At 40.1% G+C, this 20,302-nt stretch overlaps 1 protein-coding gene across 3 annotated transcripts in view; it reads right to left on the bottom strand.

Moving 5' to 3' along the window:
- Positions 1 to 1,779: 1,779 nt before the first annotated feature.
- zc3h12aa (zinc finger CCCH-type containing 12Aa) overlaps positions 1,780 to 20,302 on the bottom strand; it is a 128,946-nt gene continuing 110,423 nt past the window's right edge. For all 3 annotated transcript variants that reach the window (XM_088328043.1, XM_088328042.1, XM_088328044.1), the window contains 5 exons: positions 16,314 to 16,646; positions 14,328 to 14,467; positions 4,624 to 4,858; positions 4,449 to 4,555; positions 1,780 to 3,416 (listed from right to left, as the gene is read on the bottom strand). In XM_088328043.1, coding sequence (XP_088184169.1) covers positions 2,575 to 3,416; positions 4,449 to 4,555; positions 4,624 to 4,858; positions 14,328 to 14,467; positions 16,314 to 16,627 — 1,638 coding nt within the window. In that variant the 5' untranslated portion in view covers positions 16,628 to 16,646 and the 3' untranslated portion in view covers positions 1,780 to 2,574. The remainder of the gene's footprint in view (positions 3,417 to 4,448; positions 4,556 to 4,623; positions 4,859 to 14,327; positions 14,468 to 16,313; positions 16,647 to 20,302) is intronic.

Raw genomic sequence — 20,302 nt, 5'->3', positions numbered from 1 at the left:
TTCACTATGTGGTTTGTGGCGGACCTAGGGACGCAGTCGTGTGTCATCAGGGTGAACAGCAAGGGGCTCAGGACACAGCCTTGGGGGGAGCCCGTGCTGAGGTTGATGACATCGGAGATGTTCTGACCAATCCGCACTGACTGGGGTCTGTCAGTGAGGAAGTCCAGCAGCCAGTTCCGCAGGGGGGTGTTGAAACCCAGGAGTCTCATTTTGTCTACCAGGTGTTGTGGGATGATGGTGTTGAATGCTGAACTGAAGTCCAGGAACAGCATCCGCACATGGGTGTTCTTCTCCTCTAGGTGCCAAGGTGGGGGCAGGGGGCTGCTCTGTATGCTCCTTTGATATTTGTGTAGGCCAAGTCTTATGTGTTCCTACCTCTTGTAGCAAAGTTGACATGCTGGTGGAAATGCGGGAGAACTGTTTTCATGTTGGCCTGGTTAAAGTCCCCCGCCGCAATGAAAATGCACTCGGTGTAAGCATGCTGCAGTTCACTCACAGTTCGGTAGAGAACGTCCATTGCCTCCTTAGTATTAGCGCTGGGTGGCACGTACACGGCAGTAATGATGGTAGCACTAAACTCCCTCGGTAGGTAGAAGGGTCTGCAGATCACCGTCAAAAGTTCAATGTTTCGTGAGCAGTGATTCGAGATTATCTTAGCATTTCTACACCAGTTGTTGTTGGTATAAATGCATAGTCCGCCACCCCTGCTCTTACCGGTGAGCTCGCCGCTTCTATCAGCGCGGAAAGCAGTTAGCCCCACAATGTTAACAGCGTCATCCGGGATAGATGAGTTTAGCCATGTCTCCGTCAGAATTATAGCGCAACAGTTCGTCATCTCGCGGTTCGATGTAAGTTCTACTTGTAAATGGTCCAGTTTGTTGTCCAGGGAGCGAACGTTGGAGAGGAAAATAGATGGGAGAGGCGTTTTGAAGGGTTTAGCCTTCAGCCTAGCCGTTAGCCCGGCCCCAACCGATGATTTTGCAGTTGAAACTCAAATGATTTCTTCAATCAAATTAGAGATTTGCTGCCACCTACTGTTATGGAAGAATATTAGTTACTTTGCTCGTCACAATTTGAGAATTTTATTAATTTGTTTATACCTGTATAACCGCACACTTGTGCATCGCTATTAGTAGTTTTTATCTCATTCTCACACTATTTTTGTCACCGTACCAGACACGGATGTTCATTTTGTTATACATTTTACATGTCAAGGCAATAACATTTCTGGTATGTTGGGTTGTTGTTGGATCCCTTAAGCACTAGGGTTGTTGCGGCACTATTTTTTGTGGTGTGTCTTGGGCAAATACAGCTTGGTGGCACCCATCTCTCTCCAGGCTCAGAAATGTTAGACAAAAAATAGTGCGATAACGACATAAAGCCTACTGGCTTGTTTTCTGTCACATATATTGCTGGTAGTCCAGTGGTAAGGATTCAACACTCTCACCCCCGTGACCTGGGTTCGATGCCCTTTGCATTCAGTGTTTTACAAGTCGGTAATACCTTGTGTCTCCAAACAGTGAATTCATTTTTAGGTAACAAAAAAGGTGCAAAATACACGGATAAATATTGTCAGCGGGCAATTTTCTTCAGCACACAAGTGAGTTGTGGCGACACACTGTCGGAGAACTGCTTCTTTAAACCCCTGAAAATGTCTTTAAGTGACAAGCATGCAAAAAAGACATAGGCATACACATACCTAAACTCAGTATGTTTATGCAAAATAAGACATGCCTTAATCGAGTCCACCCTCTTGTGGAATTCAAATTGTTCAGCAACTCAGGCAGGTATTCTTTATTCTTTTTTTTCAGAATGACATCAAATTTCTCATCCATACAAGCGATAATAATACTCTTAAGAACCATAAAAAAACAAAACAAATGCATTAGAGAAAAACATGGTGATTACGACTTCATTCACTGTATAAAGCTTATTAAAGTAAAAAAGAAGCACTGAGGTTTTATCTGGTCCAAACAACTGCACGGTGGCCCCTCTTTTTACCTTTGGGGTCCAGGGCCGATCACACGTCTGCCGGTTTGTGTAAAACAACAACCTTCCTGGCTTGTGGCGCTGCCCCTTTAAAAGGCGGAGCTTGGGTCCACAGAGGGGTGAAAGGAAAACAAGCAGAAGAGAACAGCCCCAAAGTTTTGCATTTCAGATATGTTCTCCAGGCAAGTATTCAAGCCTGAGAGCAAAGACTTTATATCACAATAAATGATTTTGTTGCATTCGAGGTGAAAACCTGTAGTTTGCAGTGAGAAAATAGCGGTCAAACCTGTCACTTCCCATCCATGAAATTTTACCAGCTGATCTTCCCTCTCGTTTCATAGTTACATAGTTACACCCCTAGTTGAAATGTAATACTGTATGTATTATACACAGTTTTACACAATGGAACACATTAAAAGTGTTTGTGTCATGTTTGTCCTTTTGCAGAAACCTTATTAAAACAAAAATATATTTCCTTCGCCCATCTTTTTCAATTCGTAAATAACTTTGGAAAAGTCTCAGAGAGCCACAGGGCAGCGCTAAAGAGCCGAATACAGATCTGAGCTGCCGGTTGCCGACCCCTGATTAGAGGAACATGCTGCTTTGAGGGTTCTGGTTAAGAATTTCTGTGGCCAGTTTTTCAGCGTTTAACACATGTGGAAACATGTGCATGACCGTTGCCACCTGCTGAGGGCTGAAAATGGCTTGCAGTTTCTTGCGGAGTTCTAGTTTTTGAGGTTCCAACTGCTGCTGAACGCAGGTGGGGAACTGATCCCCTGAATGGGAGCGACAAGGAATGTTGTGCTGAGATGCGTGAACCGGAACAGTTAGGGAATGATATCCTCCGACTCGCGGTAATCCATGAAAAGGATCGGCCTGGTTCCACAGACTCTGAGAAGCTCCATTGAATGGACACGGTAGGCTTTGGTTCTGGGTTGCACCTGACGAGACCTCGCGTGAAACCCCAGACTTACGGTTTTTGTAGCACCCACAAGAATGTCTTGGTCCAGGGTGTCTGATTGTGTGGATGAGCCTGTGTGAGTTCCAGGGGCAAACGTCACAGAACTGTCCTTCGTAGGAACCGAGGCCAGAGTCCAAGCACTCATGAGGACTGCTGGAGAAGTAGTGGTGTGGTCCAGGACACTCTTTGTGTCCAGATGATGGGAGAAGATTTGGAACTTCACAGTACAAGACTTTGTTTTCACTAACCCGGGTGGGGTGCGAAGACCACCGATGGTCTAAAATATGAAGTTCCTGAGGACAAATGTAAGGGACTGAATGCGACTGTATGTGTGACGATCTTATGTTGTCCTCTTCGAGTAAATTCTGGGCTTTTTCCCTTAGTTCATCAGCCAAAGACAAGTAAGACCGGTTGGCCCGCTCTGGGTGGTAGTACTTACATTTAACGCCGTAAGTACACTTTTTGTCTGGGGGAGAGAACAAATGCAAATATAAAATTAAATAACAACAAAATATATTTTATTTCTTTATTTTTCTCAATTTTGCTGTTTTTTCCGATTCACTTGCAGTATGACTTAGATTAACTTAATTATTAATTAATAGTGTTTCGTATCTAAGGGCCTCGACTAACCAATAAAGTACAGTGATCATAAATGACAATAAAGACCATTCTATTCTATTCTATGCTAAAGTGAGGACCACAAATGTAAATTTTGCATTGGTTTTAGCGTATTTTAATAATTCCACAAATGCAAAAAGTGTTGCACGTGCTTTTGTTTTGTTCACAGAATATCAGACGGATATTTCCCGAACTGTTTCTTCAAAGGGCAATATTTTTCCGGTAAATGTTTTAAGGGTCTATTATTTTGCTTTCAACATGAGATCAACTAATCAACACTCAAATTTGAAATGACAATGAAAAAAAACAGACCTTGTTTTCTTGTCAAGTTGACAATTTACTTAAAAAAATTCTGACATTTTTATGTGCAGAGAAAGTATCGCATTTATTAGTGTATAACACCCACCTCAAACTTTTAATTGAAAATCGGTATATACTTCGGTTACTTTATTTCTTAGCTCAAACCAAGCATTGTAAGTGACCAACGTTGTTGAATATGAGCAGCCATGATTAAATTAATTTATTGATACTTATGAACACGATAACAAACTTAAAATTTACAATGTATTTTTTTTCAATGTCTTTCAAACAGATACACAAAAGATTTATTTTTCTTGTCGTGCTTTTTAGCGTTTACTTATATCTTTCAGGACGACTTTTTATTTTCACCATTATTTAACATTTGTTCTCTCCGTGAACAAAAATAGTCCGACATTGAGATCAAATGTAATGCCTTCTGTATGTCATTTATATCACTACTGGTCTAATGGTTAGAATTTGGTACTCTCACTGCCGTGACCCGGGTTCGATTCCCTTTGCATCTAAAGTTTTTTCGAATGTGGTCAATGATGTATGAATAAATAAGGTAGTTGTTCCTCACCATAAGGACAGAGCTGGCTTCTTCCCTCCGAGGGTCGTGGATTTTTCCTGAGTAAGTCGTCCAGGTTGGGACCGTGTCGACCCAGGGGGTCATCAGGTGGCATGAATCTGCTCCACAGAAGAAAAAAAAACTGAATTCTGGGCAACAGGTTTAGACGTAAATTACTGCTGCTTACTTGTCGTTTACAAACGAGTACATGAGGAGCCTCTCCTCGATGAATTTCTTCCACTCTGGATTTTCTCCCTGCAGGTCTCGGTAGGTATCGTTGGACACGATGATGCCGTCTGACTCGTACGCTAACTTGACGATGTAGCGGTCATCGTAGCAAACTACCAACTTGCCGCCCACGCGGCGCGAAGGCGTGAAGACGACTTGTTTTTGCTTTTCCAGCTCCATCAGGATGTGTTTATCTGGGAGCAAAAAGCCACAAAAAATCTTGAAATAAATGATGTTATAACCTCATACTCAATTGGGTGCAATTGGCAAATGAGCTAAAACAAACAACAAAATGCAATGAATGAAATTTTTGGCAAGTTTTTTTTAAAGGGAAATTGTGTATTATTTAATGCCTCCTAATGTTATAAAAACTTAATTCATTTGGAATATATATATGAAAAAAAAGAGGGACATTTTCACAAACCTCTTTGCGCAGAGCTCTTTTCATTTAACCCCCATTTACCCAAATAGAACTGTCAATGCTGCTTGCGTGTCTGCGTTTGGGTTCAACCACCAAACATGACAAAACGATCTGACTACGCCATGGACCCAGCAGACAAACGATCAGTTATGACAAGCGTGGACAGTGATTTTGTGAGACACGAGCTAACCCTTCTGCTTGCCTATCAGGTGCTGTCAACCTTAGCCCATACAGTGGACGCAAAGATACAGCTTCATGTAAAGCACTTCCAAGTAGTAGCCCGAATCCAGCTAGCCAGAGAATCCCGCATAATTGAAAATATTAACGGACCGCATTCAGCCCGCGCAAACCACCGTACTTCTTCCCTTATGCTTCTGGTTTTGGGCAATCATAGAGAGGATATTCAGTTCTATATTATGCCATCCTCTGGTGGTCTTGGGTTCCCCCTGGTTAGTAACACGCAACCCACAAAATAAGTGGAGTTTAGGCACAATTATGGCAAGGAGTTTAACATGCAACTCGCACTGCTTCAGGTCGGCCAATTTCCCAGCACCTCTTGAACCCTCCTCTCCTTCCCCAGCTATGGCTATTTGAGAGATCCCACAAGCATATAAAAAATTCAAGGAGGTCTTCTCAAAGCATCTTGCCCTTTTCCTGCCTTAGTGCACAATTGACCTGTTGCCCGGATGCCCCCCTACCATCAAGCGAGCTCTACCTACTCTCCAGACCAAAACATGAGGCCATGGAGGGGTAGACGAGCGAGTCGCTTGCTTCAGGATTGATCACCCCATCGTCCTCACCGGTAGGATCTCCCTTTTATATTAAAGAAGAAATACGGTACTCTCCATCCCAGTATCGACTGTTGTGGTCTTAACAGCATCACAGTAGAAGAGAAGTATTTCCCCCGCTCCTTAATGCTGACTTTGCCTATTTACAGAAGGCTACGGTATAAACGAAACTTGACCTCCGGAATGTCTACCATCTGACCCAGACCGAACGGTGTCACCCGGTTGAGTACCGGGTGATACCATTCGGTCTCACTAATGCTCTAGCAATATTCCAGGTGCTCATAAATGATGTTCTCTGTGACATGCTAAACAAGTTTCTCTATGTCTACCTAAATGACATCCAGCTTGTCCGTCTGGCGTCTTTATGAAAACGGTCTTTTTTTCAATGCCGAGAAAGCAAGTTCCACGTCTCCAAAGTGACTTTCCTTGGTTTCATCGTCAAACAGGGCCGTCTGCTTCCTGATCCTGCAAAGAACCAGGCCATGGCTGAGTGGCTGACATCCACCTGCCAGAAACCGTTGCAGCAGTTCCTGGGATTCTCCAACTTCTAGCGCTGGTTTATACATAATGAGAGCAAGACAGTGGAGCTCCTTACTTAATGTGAGTTTCGGGACAGGGGCTTTGGCTGCATGTTCGCATCAAAGGTCGCTGTGACAACTCCACCACAGGGGGTTCACCCCTCCCAGGAGACTGGAACCGAGAGTTGGTACACGTCTCACCTTGCAAGGGCAGTCAGAATTTTGGCCAGCAAGAAGCAAGAGAAATGTCCTCACAGGAGGAACTGAAACAAGGCCGCCCTGGTCGGTCCTGACCAAGACTCAGTTCAAGGGGCAGCCAGAGAACTGTGCCAAGTCAGCAGCCAAGCTTGATAAAGCTAGCGGCTAAACCAGTGGGACAAAGCCAGCGACCTCAGAGAAGCCTCAAGCCACCAGCAGTCAACCTCTGCCTCAACACCCTGCAACCTGTGGTCCTCTTCCCAACTGGGTCTCAAGCCTAGCTGGATTCCTCATCGCTCTACAGCCAAAGACATAAAGACTGGGCCTTCATCTTCATCGACGCGGAACTTCGCAGAACATCTCGTCGTTGCTAGGCATTAATATTGGTGTGACGTAAAAAGGGGAACTCTATCCAAATACAATAACGTAATAATCCAGCCATTGTTGTCTTCCATCCAAATGGAGCCAGATTAAGTTTTTAACTTCTAGTTTTGTTTTGTTTTATTTACTTATTATTGTTTTGTGTTCTATTCAATCTTCTTCAGTAGATGAGTAGTAAAAGAAAAGTCCATAAATCCAAGAGTGGGTGTGTCTTGATTAAAGTACATTGAAATATCAAAACGGTAAAAATAATTCACCTAAAGGGTGTGTAGCCACCCTTTAAATAAACTAAACACGGTCTTTCATCCGTCTTCCTGACAAAACGATCTAAAAACGCATGTGGTGCTTCAAAAAGACGAGACGAAAAAAAATAAACTCGGCTGGCTCTTTAATGCAATTGGTCAATAAATTGTTTGTTAGAATGCTTTATTTACCAGCTATATTCACGACACCATAGTGGAGTCTGGAGTGTGACTGGCTGAGGTTGTGGACTGGTGTCTTTTACACCAAAAACAACTTAAAACAGGTGCCATTAATACAGGCAACAAGTTGAGCCTCATTAGATAAAGTTAGACCTCTTTGACAGCCAGAAATCTTGCTGCTTATAGGTGACTTAAAACTAATTTTTCATTCTAATTTGAAAATAAATCCTTTAAAAAGTGTGATTTTCTGTTCCCGCACCCACATAACATTGGGCACACCTAGAGGAAGCTGACACCTTGCTGCCTTGGGTACCCCCAAAAAACCTGGGCAAGAAAGCCTGGGCAAAAAATTGATTGGAAAAAGTGGTGCGGTTTTGTCACCGAGTCTCCATAGTTTGTAATCGTTTTCAGTTACACTACACACTACAGAGAAATCTAGTGCTCAAATATTTTACAGTGTCCCCTTAAAAAACATGAAACCAGTGACAGAAAAACAAAAACCTAAAGGAAGGCTAGGCAAACGAAGTAGAAGACTAATTGTGATTTATGATCACATTGAGCCTCCATAGTTTATATTCTCTCCTGTGCTTTTTATAAAACATTTTCGCTGGCATAACAGAATACAAAGAAATTTTGTGGTCAAATAATTCACACTGTCCCTCTCATATTAAGACAGTGAGTTCAAACTATCATCCTGAGAGCTGCAATTGGACGCCGGGCAGCAAAGTGGAAACACATGGTTTATCTGTTACATACATTTTGATCATGTTTATGAACTAAAAAACAAATAAACAAAAAAAAAAACTTCCCCGCAGAGCAGTTTTACTGCTTTTTTTGTTTCAAGTGGATAACATCCAGCAATTAATTGATGAGGGCATCAACTACACGGCTAATATAGTCACCCGGTAGATATTACATACAATGGGACATTACAGTGGGACCTTGCTACTTCGCGGTTTGACGTTCGCGGCTTCAGAGCTTCGCGGTCTGTAATTTAAAAAAATTTTTTTTTTTGAAGGGGCGCTGCTTCGTAGATTTTCACCTTTTGCGGGTGGTTTTGCTCCCCATTAACCGGGTCTAAAAAATAATAGTAATTAAAAAAAAATAAAAAAATGTTTTTTTCTTTCTTTTTCTTTTTGAAGGGTCGTCGCTACTTCGCAGATTTTCACTTTTTGCGGGTGGTTTTGTTCCCCATTAACCGGGTCTAAAAAAATAATTAAAAAAAAAAAAAAAAAAAAAAAATATATATATTTTTTTTTGGAAGGTGCACCGCTACTTCGCGGATTTTCACTTATCGCGGGTGGTTTTGGTCCCCATTAACCGCGACAACCGAGGTCTTACTGTATTTTTTTGGTATTTTGTCCACTGCACTGTTTTTGTTAATGTCTTTATCTTATTGTAAATTTTCTGGTAACTTTCACCCTGACCCCAATACGAAATTCCCCAGCCATTAATTTACGTCTCACTACAACGTGAATTTCAAGTTCAATTCATTTGCATGTTCCGGTACTCTTCAGGAACTGTTTGCTTTAATTACAGACAATAAACCAAATGATGACATTGTCACTGACATACTTTTTTTTATGGAGACTTCAAGATGCTGCCAAGTACATTGAACATTAAGGTCAGCAACAAGGCGTACTATGTGACTCAGCCACAATTAGAGACAAGGGCTGAGGTTTTTATTTCCTTGTTCACACAAAAGGAAATAGACTAACTCTGCTCCACCCTGGCTTTGGTGCAAGCAAAATACAGAAATGGCCTTTATTGTATGCTTGTTGTTGCATTCATGTACGCTTAAAGGGCTCGGATTAAGAGTGACTTTTAACCACATGTGATTCAATGGTCAGAAATTAGTAGCTCTATTTAATTGATGCACTCAACTTAATGAAATAAAATACCATGGTGTTCTGAAGGTTTATGATGTTAGAATGAGGTTAGTTAGACAATGAAGCAGCATTCTCAGAAATCAGAATATATATATATATATATATATATATATATATATATATATATATATATACTGGACTGTCTCAGAAAATTAGAATATTGTGATAAAGTTCTTTATTTTCTGTAATGCAATTATAAAAACAAAAATGTCATACATTCTGGATTCATTACACATCAACTGAACTATTTCAAGCCTTTTATTATTTGAATATTGCTGATTTTGGCTTACAGCTGAAAAAAAACTCAAAAATCCTATCTCAAAATATTAGAATACTTCCTCAGACCAAGTAAAAAAATAATTTTATAACAGCAAAACTAAATCAAACATTTGAAAATGTCCATTGATGCACTCTGTACTTGGTTGGGAATCCTTTTGCACGGATTACTGCATCAGTCCGGCGTGGCATGGAGGCAATCAGCCTGTGGCATTGCTGAGGTGTTATTGATGCCCAGGATGCTTCGATAGCGGCCTTCAGCTCATTTGCATTTGCAGGTCTGGTGTCTTTCATCTTCTTCTTAACTATACCCCACAAATTCTCGATGGGGTTCAGGTCAGGGGAATTAGCAGGCCAATCAAGGACAGTGATGCCATGGTCAGTGCACCAGTTACTGGTGGTTTTGGCACTGTGGGCAGGTGCCAGATCATGCTGGAAAATGAAATCCTCATCTCCATAGAGCTTTTCAGCAGATGGAAGCATGTAGTGCTCTAAAATCTCTTGGTACACAGTTGCATTTACTCTGGACTTGATGAAACACAGTGGACCAACACCAGCAGCTGACATGGCTCCCCAAACCATTGCTGACTGTGGGAACTTAACACTGGATTTCAAGCAACTTGGATTTTGCTCCTCTCCAGCCTTTCTCCAGACTCTGGCGCCTTGACTTCCAAATGAAATGCAAAACTTGCTTTCGTCTGAAAAGAGGACTTTGGACCACTCTGCAACTGTCCAGTGCTTCTTCTCCATAGCCCAAGTCAGACGCTTCTTCCGTTGTCTTGAGTTCAGAAGTGGCTTGACCATGGGAATACGGCTATTGTAGCCCATTTCCCGGACACGTCTGTGAACTGTGGCTTTTGATACCTGGACTCCAGCTTTAGCCCACTGTCTTTGAAGCTCCCCCAAATTCTGGAAGCGGCTCTTCTTCACAATTTTGTTAAGGCTGCGGTCATCTCTCTTGGTTGTGCAGCGTTTCCGGCCACATTTTTCCCTTCCAACAGACTTTTTGTGGATATGCTTTGAAACTGCACTCTGTGAACAGCCTGCTCTTTGAGAAATTTCTTTTTGTGTCTTACCCTCCTGATGGAGGGTATCAATGATGGTCCTCTGGACAGCAGTCTTCCCCATACTTGTGATTTAGATTACTGAACCAAGCTGAGTGTTTTTAAGGCTCAGGAAACCTCGCAAGGTGTTTCGAGTTAATTAGATGATTCAGGTGATTAGTTGAATAGCCTACTTGTATACTTTTTCATGATATTCTAATATTTTGAGATAGGATTTTTGAGTTTTCTTAAGCTGTAAGCCAAATTCAGCAATATTAAAATAATAAAAGGCTTGAAATAGTTCAGTTGATTTGTAATGAATCCAGAATGTATGACATTTTTGTTTTTTTAATTGCATTACAGAAAATAAAGAACTTTATCACAATATTCTAATTTTCTGAGACAGTCCAGTATATATATATACACACACACACACACACACAGTAGCTTGCAAAACTATTTGGCCCCCTTGAACTTTGTGTCCTTTTGCCACATTTCAGACTTCAAACGTAAATATATAAAACTGTAATTTCTCGTAGGACACAATCATGTAGTGGAACAAACTTTATTGGCTATTTCAAATTTTCAAATAAACGAAAAAGTGGTATTCAGCCCCTTTACTTTCAGTGCAGCAAACTCCAGAGGTTCAGGGAGGATCTCTGAATTATTCAATGTTGATCTAAATGACTAACGATGATAAATGGAATCCACCTTTGTGTAATCAAGTCTCTGTATGAATGCACTGTGATAATCTCAGAGGTCTGTTTAAAGCGCAGAGAGCATCATGAAGAACGAGGAACACACCAGGCAGGTCTGAGATACTGTTGTGGAGAAGTTTAAAGCTGGATTTGGATAAAAAAAGATTTCCCAAGCTTTAAACATCCCAAGGAGCACTATGTAAGACATAATATTGCAATGGAAGGAGTATCAGACCACTTCAAATCTACCAAGATCGGACCGTCCCCCTAAACTTTCAGCTCATACAAAGAGAAAACTGATCAGAAATACAGCCAAGAGGCCAATAATCACTCTGGATGAACTGCAGAGGTGTACAGCTGAGGTGGGAGAATCTGTTCATTGGACAACAATCAGTCATATCCTGCACAAATCTGGCCTTTATGGAAGAGTGCAAGAAGGGAGCCATTTGTTAAAGATATCAGTATAAAATGTGTTGTTTTAAGTTTGCCACAAGCCACCTGGGAGACACACCAAACATGTGGAAGAAGGTGCTCTGGTCAGATGAGACCAAAATCAAACTTTTTGGCAACAATACAAGACGTTATGTTTGGCGTAAAAGCAGCACAGCTCGTCACCCTCAACACACATCCCCACAGTCAAACATGGTGGTGGCAGCATCATGGTTTGGGCCTGCTTTTCTTCAGCAGGGACAGGGAAGATGGTTAAAATTGATGGGAAGATGGATGGAGCCAAATACAGGACCATTCTGGAAGATAACCTTATGGCGTTTGCAAAAGACGTCAGACTGGGACGGAGATCTGTCTTCCAACAAGACAATGATCCAAAAACATAAAGCAAAAGCTACGATGGAATAGTTCACCAAAAAACATCATGGTGTTAGAATGGCCAGGTCAAAGTCCAGACCTCAATCCAATTGAGAATCTGTGGAAAGAACTGAAAACTTGCTGTTCACAAACACTTTCCATTCAACCTCAATGAGCTCGAGCTGTTTTGCAAGGAGGAATGGGCAAAAATATCACTTTCTCGAAGTGCAAAACTGATAAAGACATACCCCAAGCGACTTGCAGCTGTAATCGCAGCAAAAGGTGGCGCTACAAGGTATTACTCAATGGGGCTGAATAATTTTGCACACCCACTTTTTTGTTTTTTATTTCTTAAAAAAGTTTAAAATATACAATCAAGTGTGTTCCGCTTCATGATTGCGTCCCACCTATTGTTGATTCTTCACAAGAAATTACAATTTTATATCTTTATGTTTGAAGTCTCAAATGTGGCAAGAGGTCACAGTTCAAGGAGGCCAAGTAGTTTCGCAAGCCACTGTATATGCATAAAACTACATAACTTTTAAAAGAAATGACCCAGAGACCCACTTCTTTTTTGACACACTCAGAGAAATCGGTGGTCCCGATTCAATCATCCAAAAGGCTGTAAATTTGACATGCCTGGCATAAGCATTTTAATCTGAGCCACCGAACAAAAATGGTAAAATATATAGTAATTGATTTGGTGCGACTCTTGTCCCCAGTGACATTTTTGAGGGCCATCAATTAAATGGCTGTCTAGGTTTTTTTTTTACCTTCTATTTTTTATCCTGTTTTTTTTTCTAAAACAAACAAAAAAAAACTCTGAGCTAGCCCTATTACATTTGGATGTTTTCAATTCATACTATCAAAATTAGTGCCTAACTTAAAATTAGTTTTACCTGGTTATATCAGTATCAGAAATTATTTTCCCCCCATTTTATTAACACTCCACTTATTGAAACATAAATATTTTGTTTGTTTGTTGTACATGATTCAATTGTTTGTTTGTTTGTACATGATTCAGATTGAATCGTTTCTTGTACATGATTCAATTGTTTGTTTGTTTGTACATGATTCAAATTGAATCGTTTCTCCGGCGCCGTCACGAATGGCAGCCACTCCAGCAGCTCCCGTGTTATTTTCGATTGTTCTCAGTTATTTTCGATTGTTCTCAGCTTAGGGATGCTGCTGGAAAAGTGAATTTCCCTTCGGGGATGAATAAAGTATCTATCTATCTATCTATCTATCTATCTATCTATCTAGAAACTAGCAGGGTCGGGTAGGGTTACTTCAACTGAATTACTTTCAATGACTTTTGGATTACTCCAATACCAAATATGCTGATAAAAGACAAAATAAACTAAATATGAATAAAATTACTAAATTTTGTGCAGGCTTGGGGAGTAACGGATACATGGAACGGCAAAAATGATGTTGGCAAGCTGTTTGGATTTATTTTCATTTTGTTTCTGTCGCATTTGATGTTAGTTTTGCCGGAGATCAAAGAGATCAAAGCCAGGAGAGAAAGCTTACCACGTGTTGTTTGTCATCATTTTATTCATATCTAGTTTCTTTTGTCTTTTATTAGCATATTTGGTATTGGAGTAATCCAAAAGTAATTGAAAGTAATCACGTTAAAGTAACCCTACCCAACCCTGGAAACTAGGACCTAATATAGGATTGTGTTTGAATTTGGAGTGTTTCAAAACCAAATATGAATAAATCAATATATTAATAGATACAAAATTAAATATAACATGTACATATAAATGCCTGCACGTAAATTAGATAAGTAGGATATCCCTTTCCCACATGCATTGCCAAGTTATCGAATAGAGACTCTGTATTGGTTGTCATTTGAAATCCCATCACGCTATTGTTTTTTTTTCATCCTGGCCTGGATCCTCCACCAAATATTTAAACCCTGCGACTCCAAAATATTGCCCACCCCATATCAAACAAATATGGAATTACTGTAAATGCAATCAAAGAAGAAATGTTTTCAAATCCATGCAGCGATAAACAATATGCGACACAGTATTGAGTAACAGATATGATTTATTTAATAATAATAATAATAATAATGATTTCTAATAATTAGCGCTGATTAATGTCAAAATAATTGGTTTGTACTGCAGCAACAATTTGCATACATAACATGGGCGGGCATTACAATTGCTCCAGGTAAGAAGTAATCAACTATATTTGAACTAAAGTGACCTTACCCTTTATGGCGGCATCAGGTCGGCTTTTCTCTTTCCGCCAAGACGGAACAAACACGGTAATCATTGTGTGTCCTCTCTGCAGGAAGAAGTTGACTGCCAGTTGGATGCCTCGGCATGAGAACACTTCTCTGTTTCCGTGACTGTCGATGGGAAACAAAAAGAGGAGAGGTAATTTGGAAAAACACAGCAAAACACTGAGTGGAACATTAGATTGCAATTGCTTTCAGAAGGATGAAAATAAACATGAAAACATGGTGTGCTAGAGATAAGATCCTAAACCCAAGCCCAAGTCCGAACCGAATTTACGCCTAGGCCGGGCCTAAAATTTCAATCATTACGTTCGGGTTGGGTCAGGCTTCTCTCCCTTTGACTTTAAAAACATGTTCATTAAAAACTATATTGAAACTATGGGTGGATACTAAACTAAAAGAGAAAAAAAACAATGTATTTAGCTTGTATGGAAATTTCTGGATAAGTGTGTAATGACCTGTCAGTGTCAGAGCTGGTAGCATGGGCCATGATGTGCAAAAAAATAGCATGATTAAATCAGTATCTTGTCACAACTCATTGTGATGTTGTTGCGCTAACATCACAGTAGCGGCTGGAGTTGTTTTGGCCACGACAAACATGGTCCGCTAAAAAACATCATCACAACACGTACTATACAGTACTAAACTCCAGCACTAAATTCAAGCACTTTTTAAGGACTTTCAAAGCCAGTTTTCTAATTTCGCTGATACCATTAAAAGAATAAACCCAAAGTGAATAATGTATTTTGCAGAGCCAATAATATATCTGCAATTTACATAGGCAATTTTAATCTTGCATATGGATTTATCAAGATGTATGATTTTAAGATCTTGAGTGATATATTTGTGGATCTGAACAATATGTGTGTAAATATTTTCGAGACATATATCTCCCCATATATATGTTAGGTAAAAATGACAACAAGTAGCTTACATTTTCAGTTTCAGAAGGTTCTTCCGATTATAATTTATTCCTGGGAAAAACTACTTTTTTTATGGCCCATATTAAATGTCAATAACCGGTACATAATCCTTGCATTAATACATATTTCATAGTGCCACGATCCCTAAGAGGGCAATGGTGCTTCATAGGACAATGCCATAAAAACTAATGCCAGCTGCCCGTAATCACGTGGGAAGAGGAAAAGCAATGGCAAAGCGAAGCCACTAGAGGGCAATGTCAGTGTCATTTTTGAGCAGATTCGTTGAGATACATGGCTAAAATGTCAAGCATTTAACAAGAGTGTCACACAAAATTCAAGTACTCTTCAATCCCTGAAAACACAAAATAAAAATTCAATCATTTTTAAGGGTTTCGAGTAACTATACGAACCCTGATACTCTTTCATTATCAATTCAAAGAACTCCTTCCAGTCTCTGTCTTTTATCCACCTGTCATTGCTCTTTGTCTCTCTGCCCCTCTCTCTTAAAGTGCTGCGCTTTAGTCTTAAGGATGTACTGCTGCTGTGGTTCATGGCCCGATTTTCAACCCATCAAAATAACAGACAGACTTCAAATTTTCCCGTCAATTCTGGATAAAAAAATCCCGTAATGATGGAAAATTGTCAGTTAATGTAACCTCTGCAGACACAGATATAAAAAGATGTAAATGTTTATATGATCTTGTTAAACTTTGTTACAAGAGACAGGCTTTAATTTGTAATCATAAATCACCTCTACTCCTTCAGAGGCCTCATAAAATATACGTTTTGGGTTTGCTCTGGGCTAGGTCATGCAAATAGAGATAATTGGTCAGGCTTTAATACCTGCAGGCCTGGTTCCGGATGGATTTTATAGGTCTTATCCTACACCTCTATGGTGGGCAGACGTGAAACATTAATGACTAAAGTGAAATATCCTGACTTTTTACAAGAAAACAGACAATAGCCAATACATGTAACAGCTTTTAAAAGTGAAATAATAGTTCAATGTGTTAGTTACTGAAATGTTCTCTTACTTCATGGCAATGTTGCTGCCGTCAATAACAATGGGCCTCAGCTCTGACGCGTCTGTCTTGCTCTCAACTTGATCTACACTCCGATCTTCTCTAAAGCTTTCTTGGGTATCTTCGCCGGATGATGCCAGCTCGGTGCTGCGGATCTGAACCAGTTCCTCCAGCATAGAGTTGGTGTCCGGGGATGGGCCCAGTTTGGAGTGCGCCGCGTTGACCTCGGTTGATGAGTAACCCAATTTCCGGAAGAAGTCGGCGTGAAGCTGGCGCTCCAGGTTCTCTGCAGGGGCTGAGCTCAGGCTTGGGAAAGTTGGTTCCATCTCAGAGAGGATCTGGACTCTTTAGGAGCATAGAAGACCGGTTATGTCTACAATCTGGTTTTTCTAGATAATCAAAGGTCATCATTTTTCTACTTCAGCAGTTACCCTGCATAGCCAAGGATACAAGGTGAAAATTTACATTGATATACTATTTCTAAAAGGCAGGCATACAATATACTAGGGGTCTTCAACGTGATGCCCACGGACACCAGAGTGCCCCCTAAGAAGTGCTGAGGTGCCAGCGGACCTGTTCTGAGAATAGCTCAACAGTGCTGGGTCATTGTGATTTTCTGGTAAAGTGATTCCTTTCGTGGTTGACTGAGTCCAACCCCACCTCCGATAATTACCTTGGTAATCACATAGTAATAAAATATGTTGTTATATTAAAAATGCATATCAAACTGGGTGCCCTTTGCGCTAATTAGTAACAAAAAGTAGCCCCAGTTAGAAAAAGGTTAGGGATCCCGCCAATATAACATAGATAAAAAATAAAAATATAAAACAAAATGCAATATAAGATTTTTTTGCATCTTAATTAAAGGGGCACTGGGAATTTTACAACATCTCCTAGTGAAAAATATTTCATACTTAAAAAAAATAATCTTGCTTGAAAAAGAAATGAAAGAAGTGCTTTTTGGTCACCCTAATTTCCGCAGTTTGTATTATTCCTTGTGCTTTTTAGCCCTCTTTGTGCGCCTGAACCTCACAATAACATCTAGCAGTCAGAAAATAAACACTTTCCCTTTAACGATGGTTCGGGGTAAAACATTGAAAAATACTACGCCAGCTCTAGGCACAGAAAATGATGACAAACACAAAGCTAGTTTCCCATGTAGAAAAATATAATACTTATTTTCAGCATAAAATGTCAGTTTTCAGTGTAGAGGAAGACAATGGTAATTTTCAGTGTACAAAATGGTGTTCTTATCATAGAGCTAGTTTTTGAACAGAAGAATAATGTTAAATTGCCAAGGAGGCAACAATGCTATGTATTATTTATAAAGTTGCCGCTATTGTAGAAATATGCTTATCCTAAGCATTAGAGACGACAACGCTAGTTGTTGAGTCGAAGACGATGCTTATTTTCAGAGTATAAGACGAATTTTTTTGGGCGCAAAATATAACAGTAGTTACTGTTGTACGGGAAAGATGACAGACATTTTCAGTATGGAAAAAAATGCCACTATTTTTTGCATCGAAGATGAAACCTGTTTTCTACGTAGAAGAATACAATGTTTGTTTTCAGCTTAGAATAAGACGCTCATGGCAACAGCAATTTTAGGGAGGCACAGGAAATATAACAACAAAACTGTGTAAAATAACTCAAAATCCAAGACAGATGAATCACTTGTAAATCCTAACAACAACAACGCAAAGTGTTTTGGGAAAACAAACTCCTGTATGACAGGAAGAAGCTGTACAAAGGTTTATTTGGAATGGCCACCTCTCTCAGACAATGATTTTGATTTCATTTTACTACAGAGTTTTTGCTGTGTTTGACAACCTGGTGGCAGACGCCCAACACGCACTTGAGAGAATGTGAACAATGTGTAAAAAGCACGCACAGGAGCTGTTTCTGTTCTTCGCGCTGTGACAGATTGCAAGTTTCAAGCCGTTTTGTATAAACAGCGGTAAAAATAAACTCCAGGCTTTCAGCACAGCCTTGGGCTCATCTGCTCATCATAGCCCCTTTTGGTTAGATAATAACTATGTAATATGCAGAATTCCTTCACATTATTCATGACCAAATTCAAACACTTTTTAAGGACTTTCAAGGACAATTTTTCATTTTTTTCTGAACCATTAAAAGAAGGAATCTGGTGTAAATCATGTAGGTAAGTCACAAATATGTCTGTGATCTACATAAGCAACTTTTAATCTTTGTCAGAACCCGAACAGGAGGAGGACCCAGATGCGTAACGTTTTTACACAAATTTACGGGAATGGGTCAGTCATGCACGTGAACACAAACGCCAGTAATTCGGCGATCTCTGGGCGGAAGAAGACAGAAGTCCGGCGTGGAATAACAGGAAGCCAGAGGCAGATGAGATCGATACCAGAGACACTAGCAGATACCGGACAGACGAGGTTGATACCGGACAGGACGGGACATCCAGGATCAATATCAGATACACAAGCAGATACCGGACGGACGGGATCGATGCCAGACAGGACGGGACAGACAGGATCGATACCAGATACTGGAGACTGGAGTCAGATATCAGACAGGACGAGACAGACGGGATTGATACCGGACAGGATTCACAAGCAGGATACCGGACTGACAAAGGGTGAGTAAGAGCACTGAGCTTAAATAAGAGGGAAGCCAATCAGTCAACGAGCCACAGCTGGCACAAAACAGGAGGGCGCAATCGGGGGCAATGGGCAACCGTGACAATCTTGCGTGTGCATTTATCAAGACAATTTTTAGATTTTGAGTACGTCGTAAATATTTTTTGATATAAATCTCTCCTCTAATAATGTAGGTGTTGTGTAAAAATGATACGTAGTTAGCATTTTCAGTTGCAGGAAGTTCTTCCCATTACAATTTATGACTAGGAAACACTACAATAATTTTTGCAAGGCTCCTAAAAATGTCCATAATAGTTTAGTAAACCTTGAATTAATAAACATTTCATAGTGTCCTGTTTAGGCTCTGCATGTGCTTGTCCTATTGGGCGCTTCATTGGACAATGCCATACAAAGTAATGCCAGCTGTTGTTAATCACAGGTTATCCTGGATGGGGTATTACCTCATGTGCTGTCCCTTCTCAAGGTTTCGTCATTTTCCTTGCCCTCATGTCGGTTTTAGATCAGGGGATAGTGTAATAATAGTCTTTAGTTTGCAATAGTCTGTACAGCCCTTTGAGACTCCTTGTGATTAAGGGCTAAACAAATAAACATGACTGGACTTGAGTTGACAAGGGCAGAAGAAATGCAATGGCAAAACAACCTTTTTGCAGACATGTTAAAAAACATAGCAACTATTTCAAGCATTTACAAGCATTTCACACACAATTCAAGCACTTTTCAATCCTTGAAAACAACATTAAAATGCAAGCATTTTCAAGGGTTTCAAGCACCTGTGCAAACCCTGAATATGACAACAAGAACCACTTTGTCTTTATAACTCTTGTTAAAAATGTATCAACTTTGAAGGATTTTACAAAGTCAAGATGGGGCTTATTACGCATTTGTAACGGCACTGTTACACTCCGATCCAAATTAAAACTTACCTTCTCGATCTGATTTGTTCCTCCGTCTGTGACTTAGTGCGAATGAGGAGACCTGACTCTGTCAAAGTACAATAAAGTTGAAAACTTCCTCCTCCCTCTTGTCTCACTACTCACTTGGGAATGTTGAACAAGGGGAATTTGCATGACCTGAATTTGTTTGTGAAAGTGCCAAGGCGGTTCTCAAAGTTGAATTAGGTCTCTAGAACAAATAGCAAAACAAAATAACACATCAAGACAAATGACTCAATGTAAAGTAAATTACATTGAGTTATTTGTGTATTTCTCAGACACCTATGTTACAAATAATCCTGATGAAATGAACTTGTTTTAACCTGTTTTTTCTATTTCTGTTTTCTATTTTAATATACGAGTAATCATTAAAATACACACACATAGTCTAATTAAAATACACACACGTTTCGGTTTTTCATTGTATGTA

Source organism: Urocampus carinirostris, chromosome 2, assembly GCF_059441175.1.
Source record: "Urocampus carinirostris isolate Australia breed hairy pipefish chromosome 2, RoL_Ucar_1.0, whole genome shotgun sequence".
Lineage (NCBI taxonomy): Eukaryota > Metazoa > Chordata > Actinopteri > Syngnathiformes > Syngnathidae > Urocampus > Urocampus carinirostris.
This window is presented reverse-complemented; position numbering and strand designations above follow the sequence as displayed.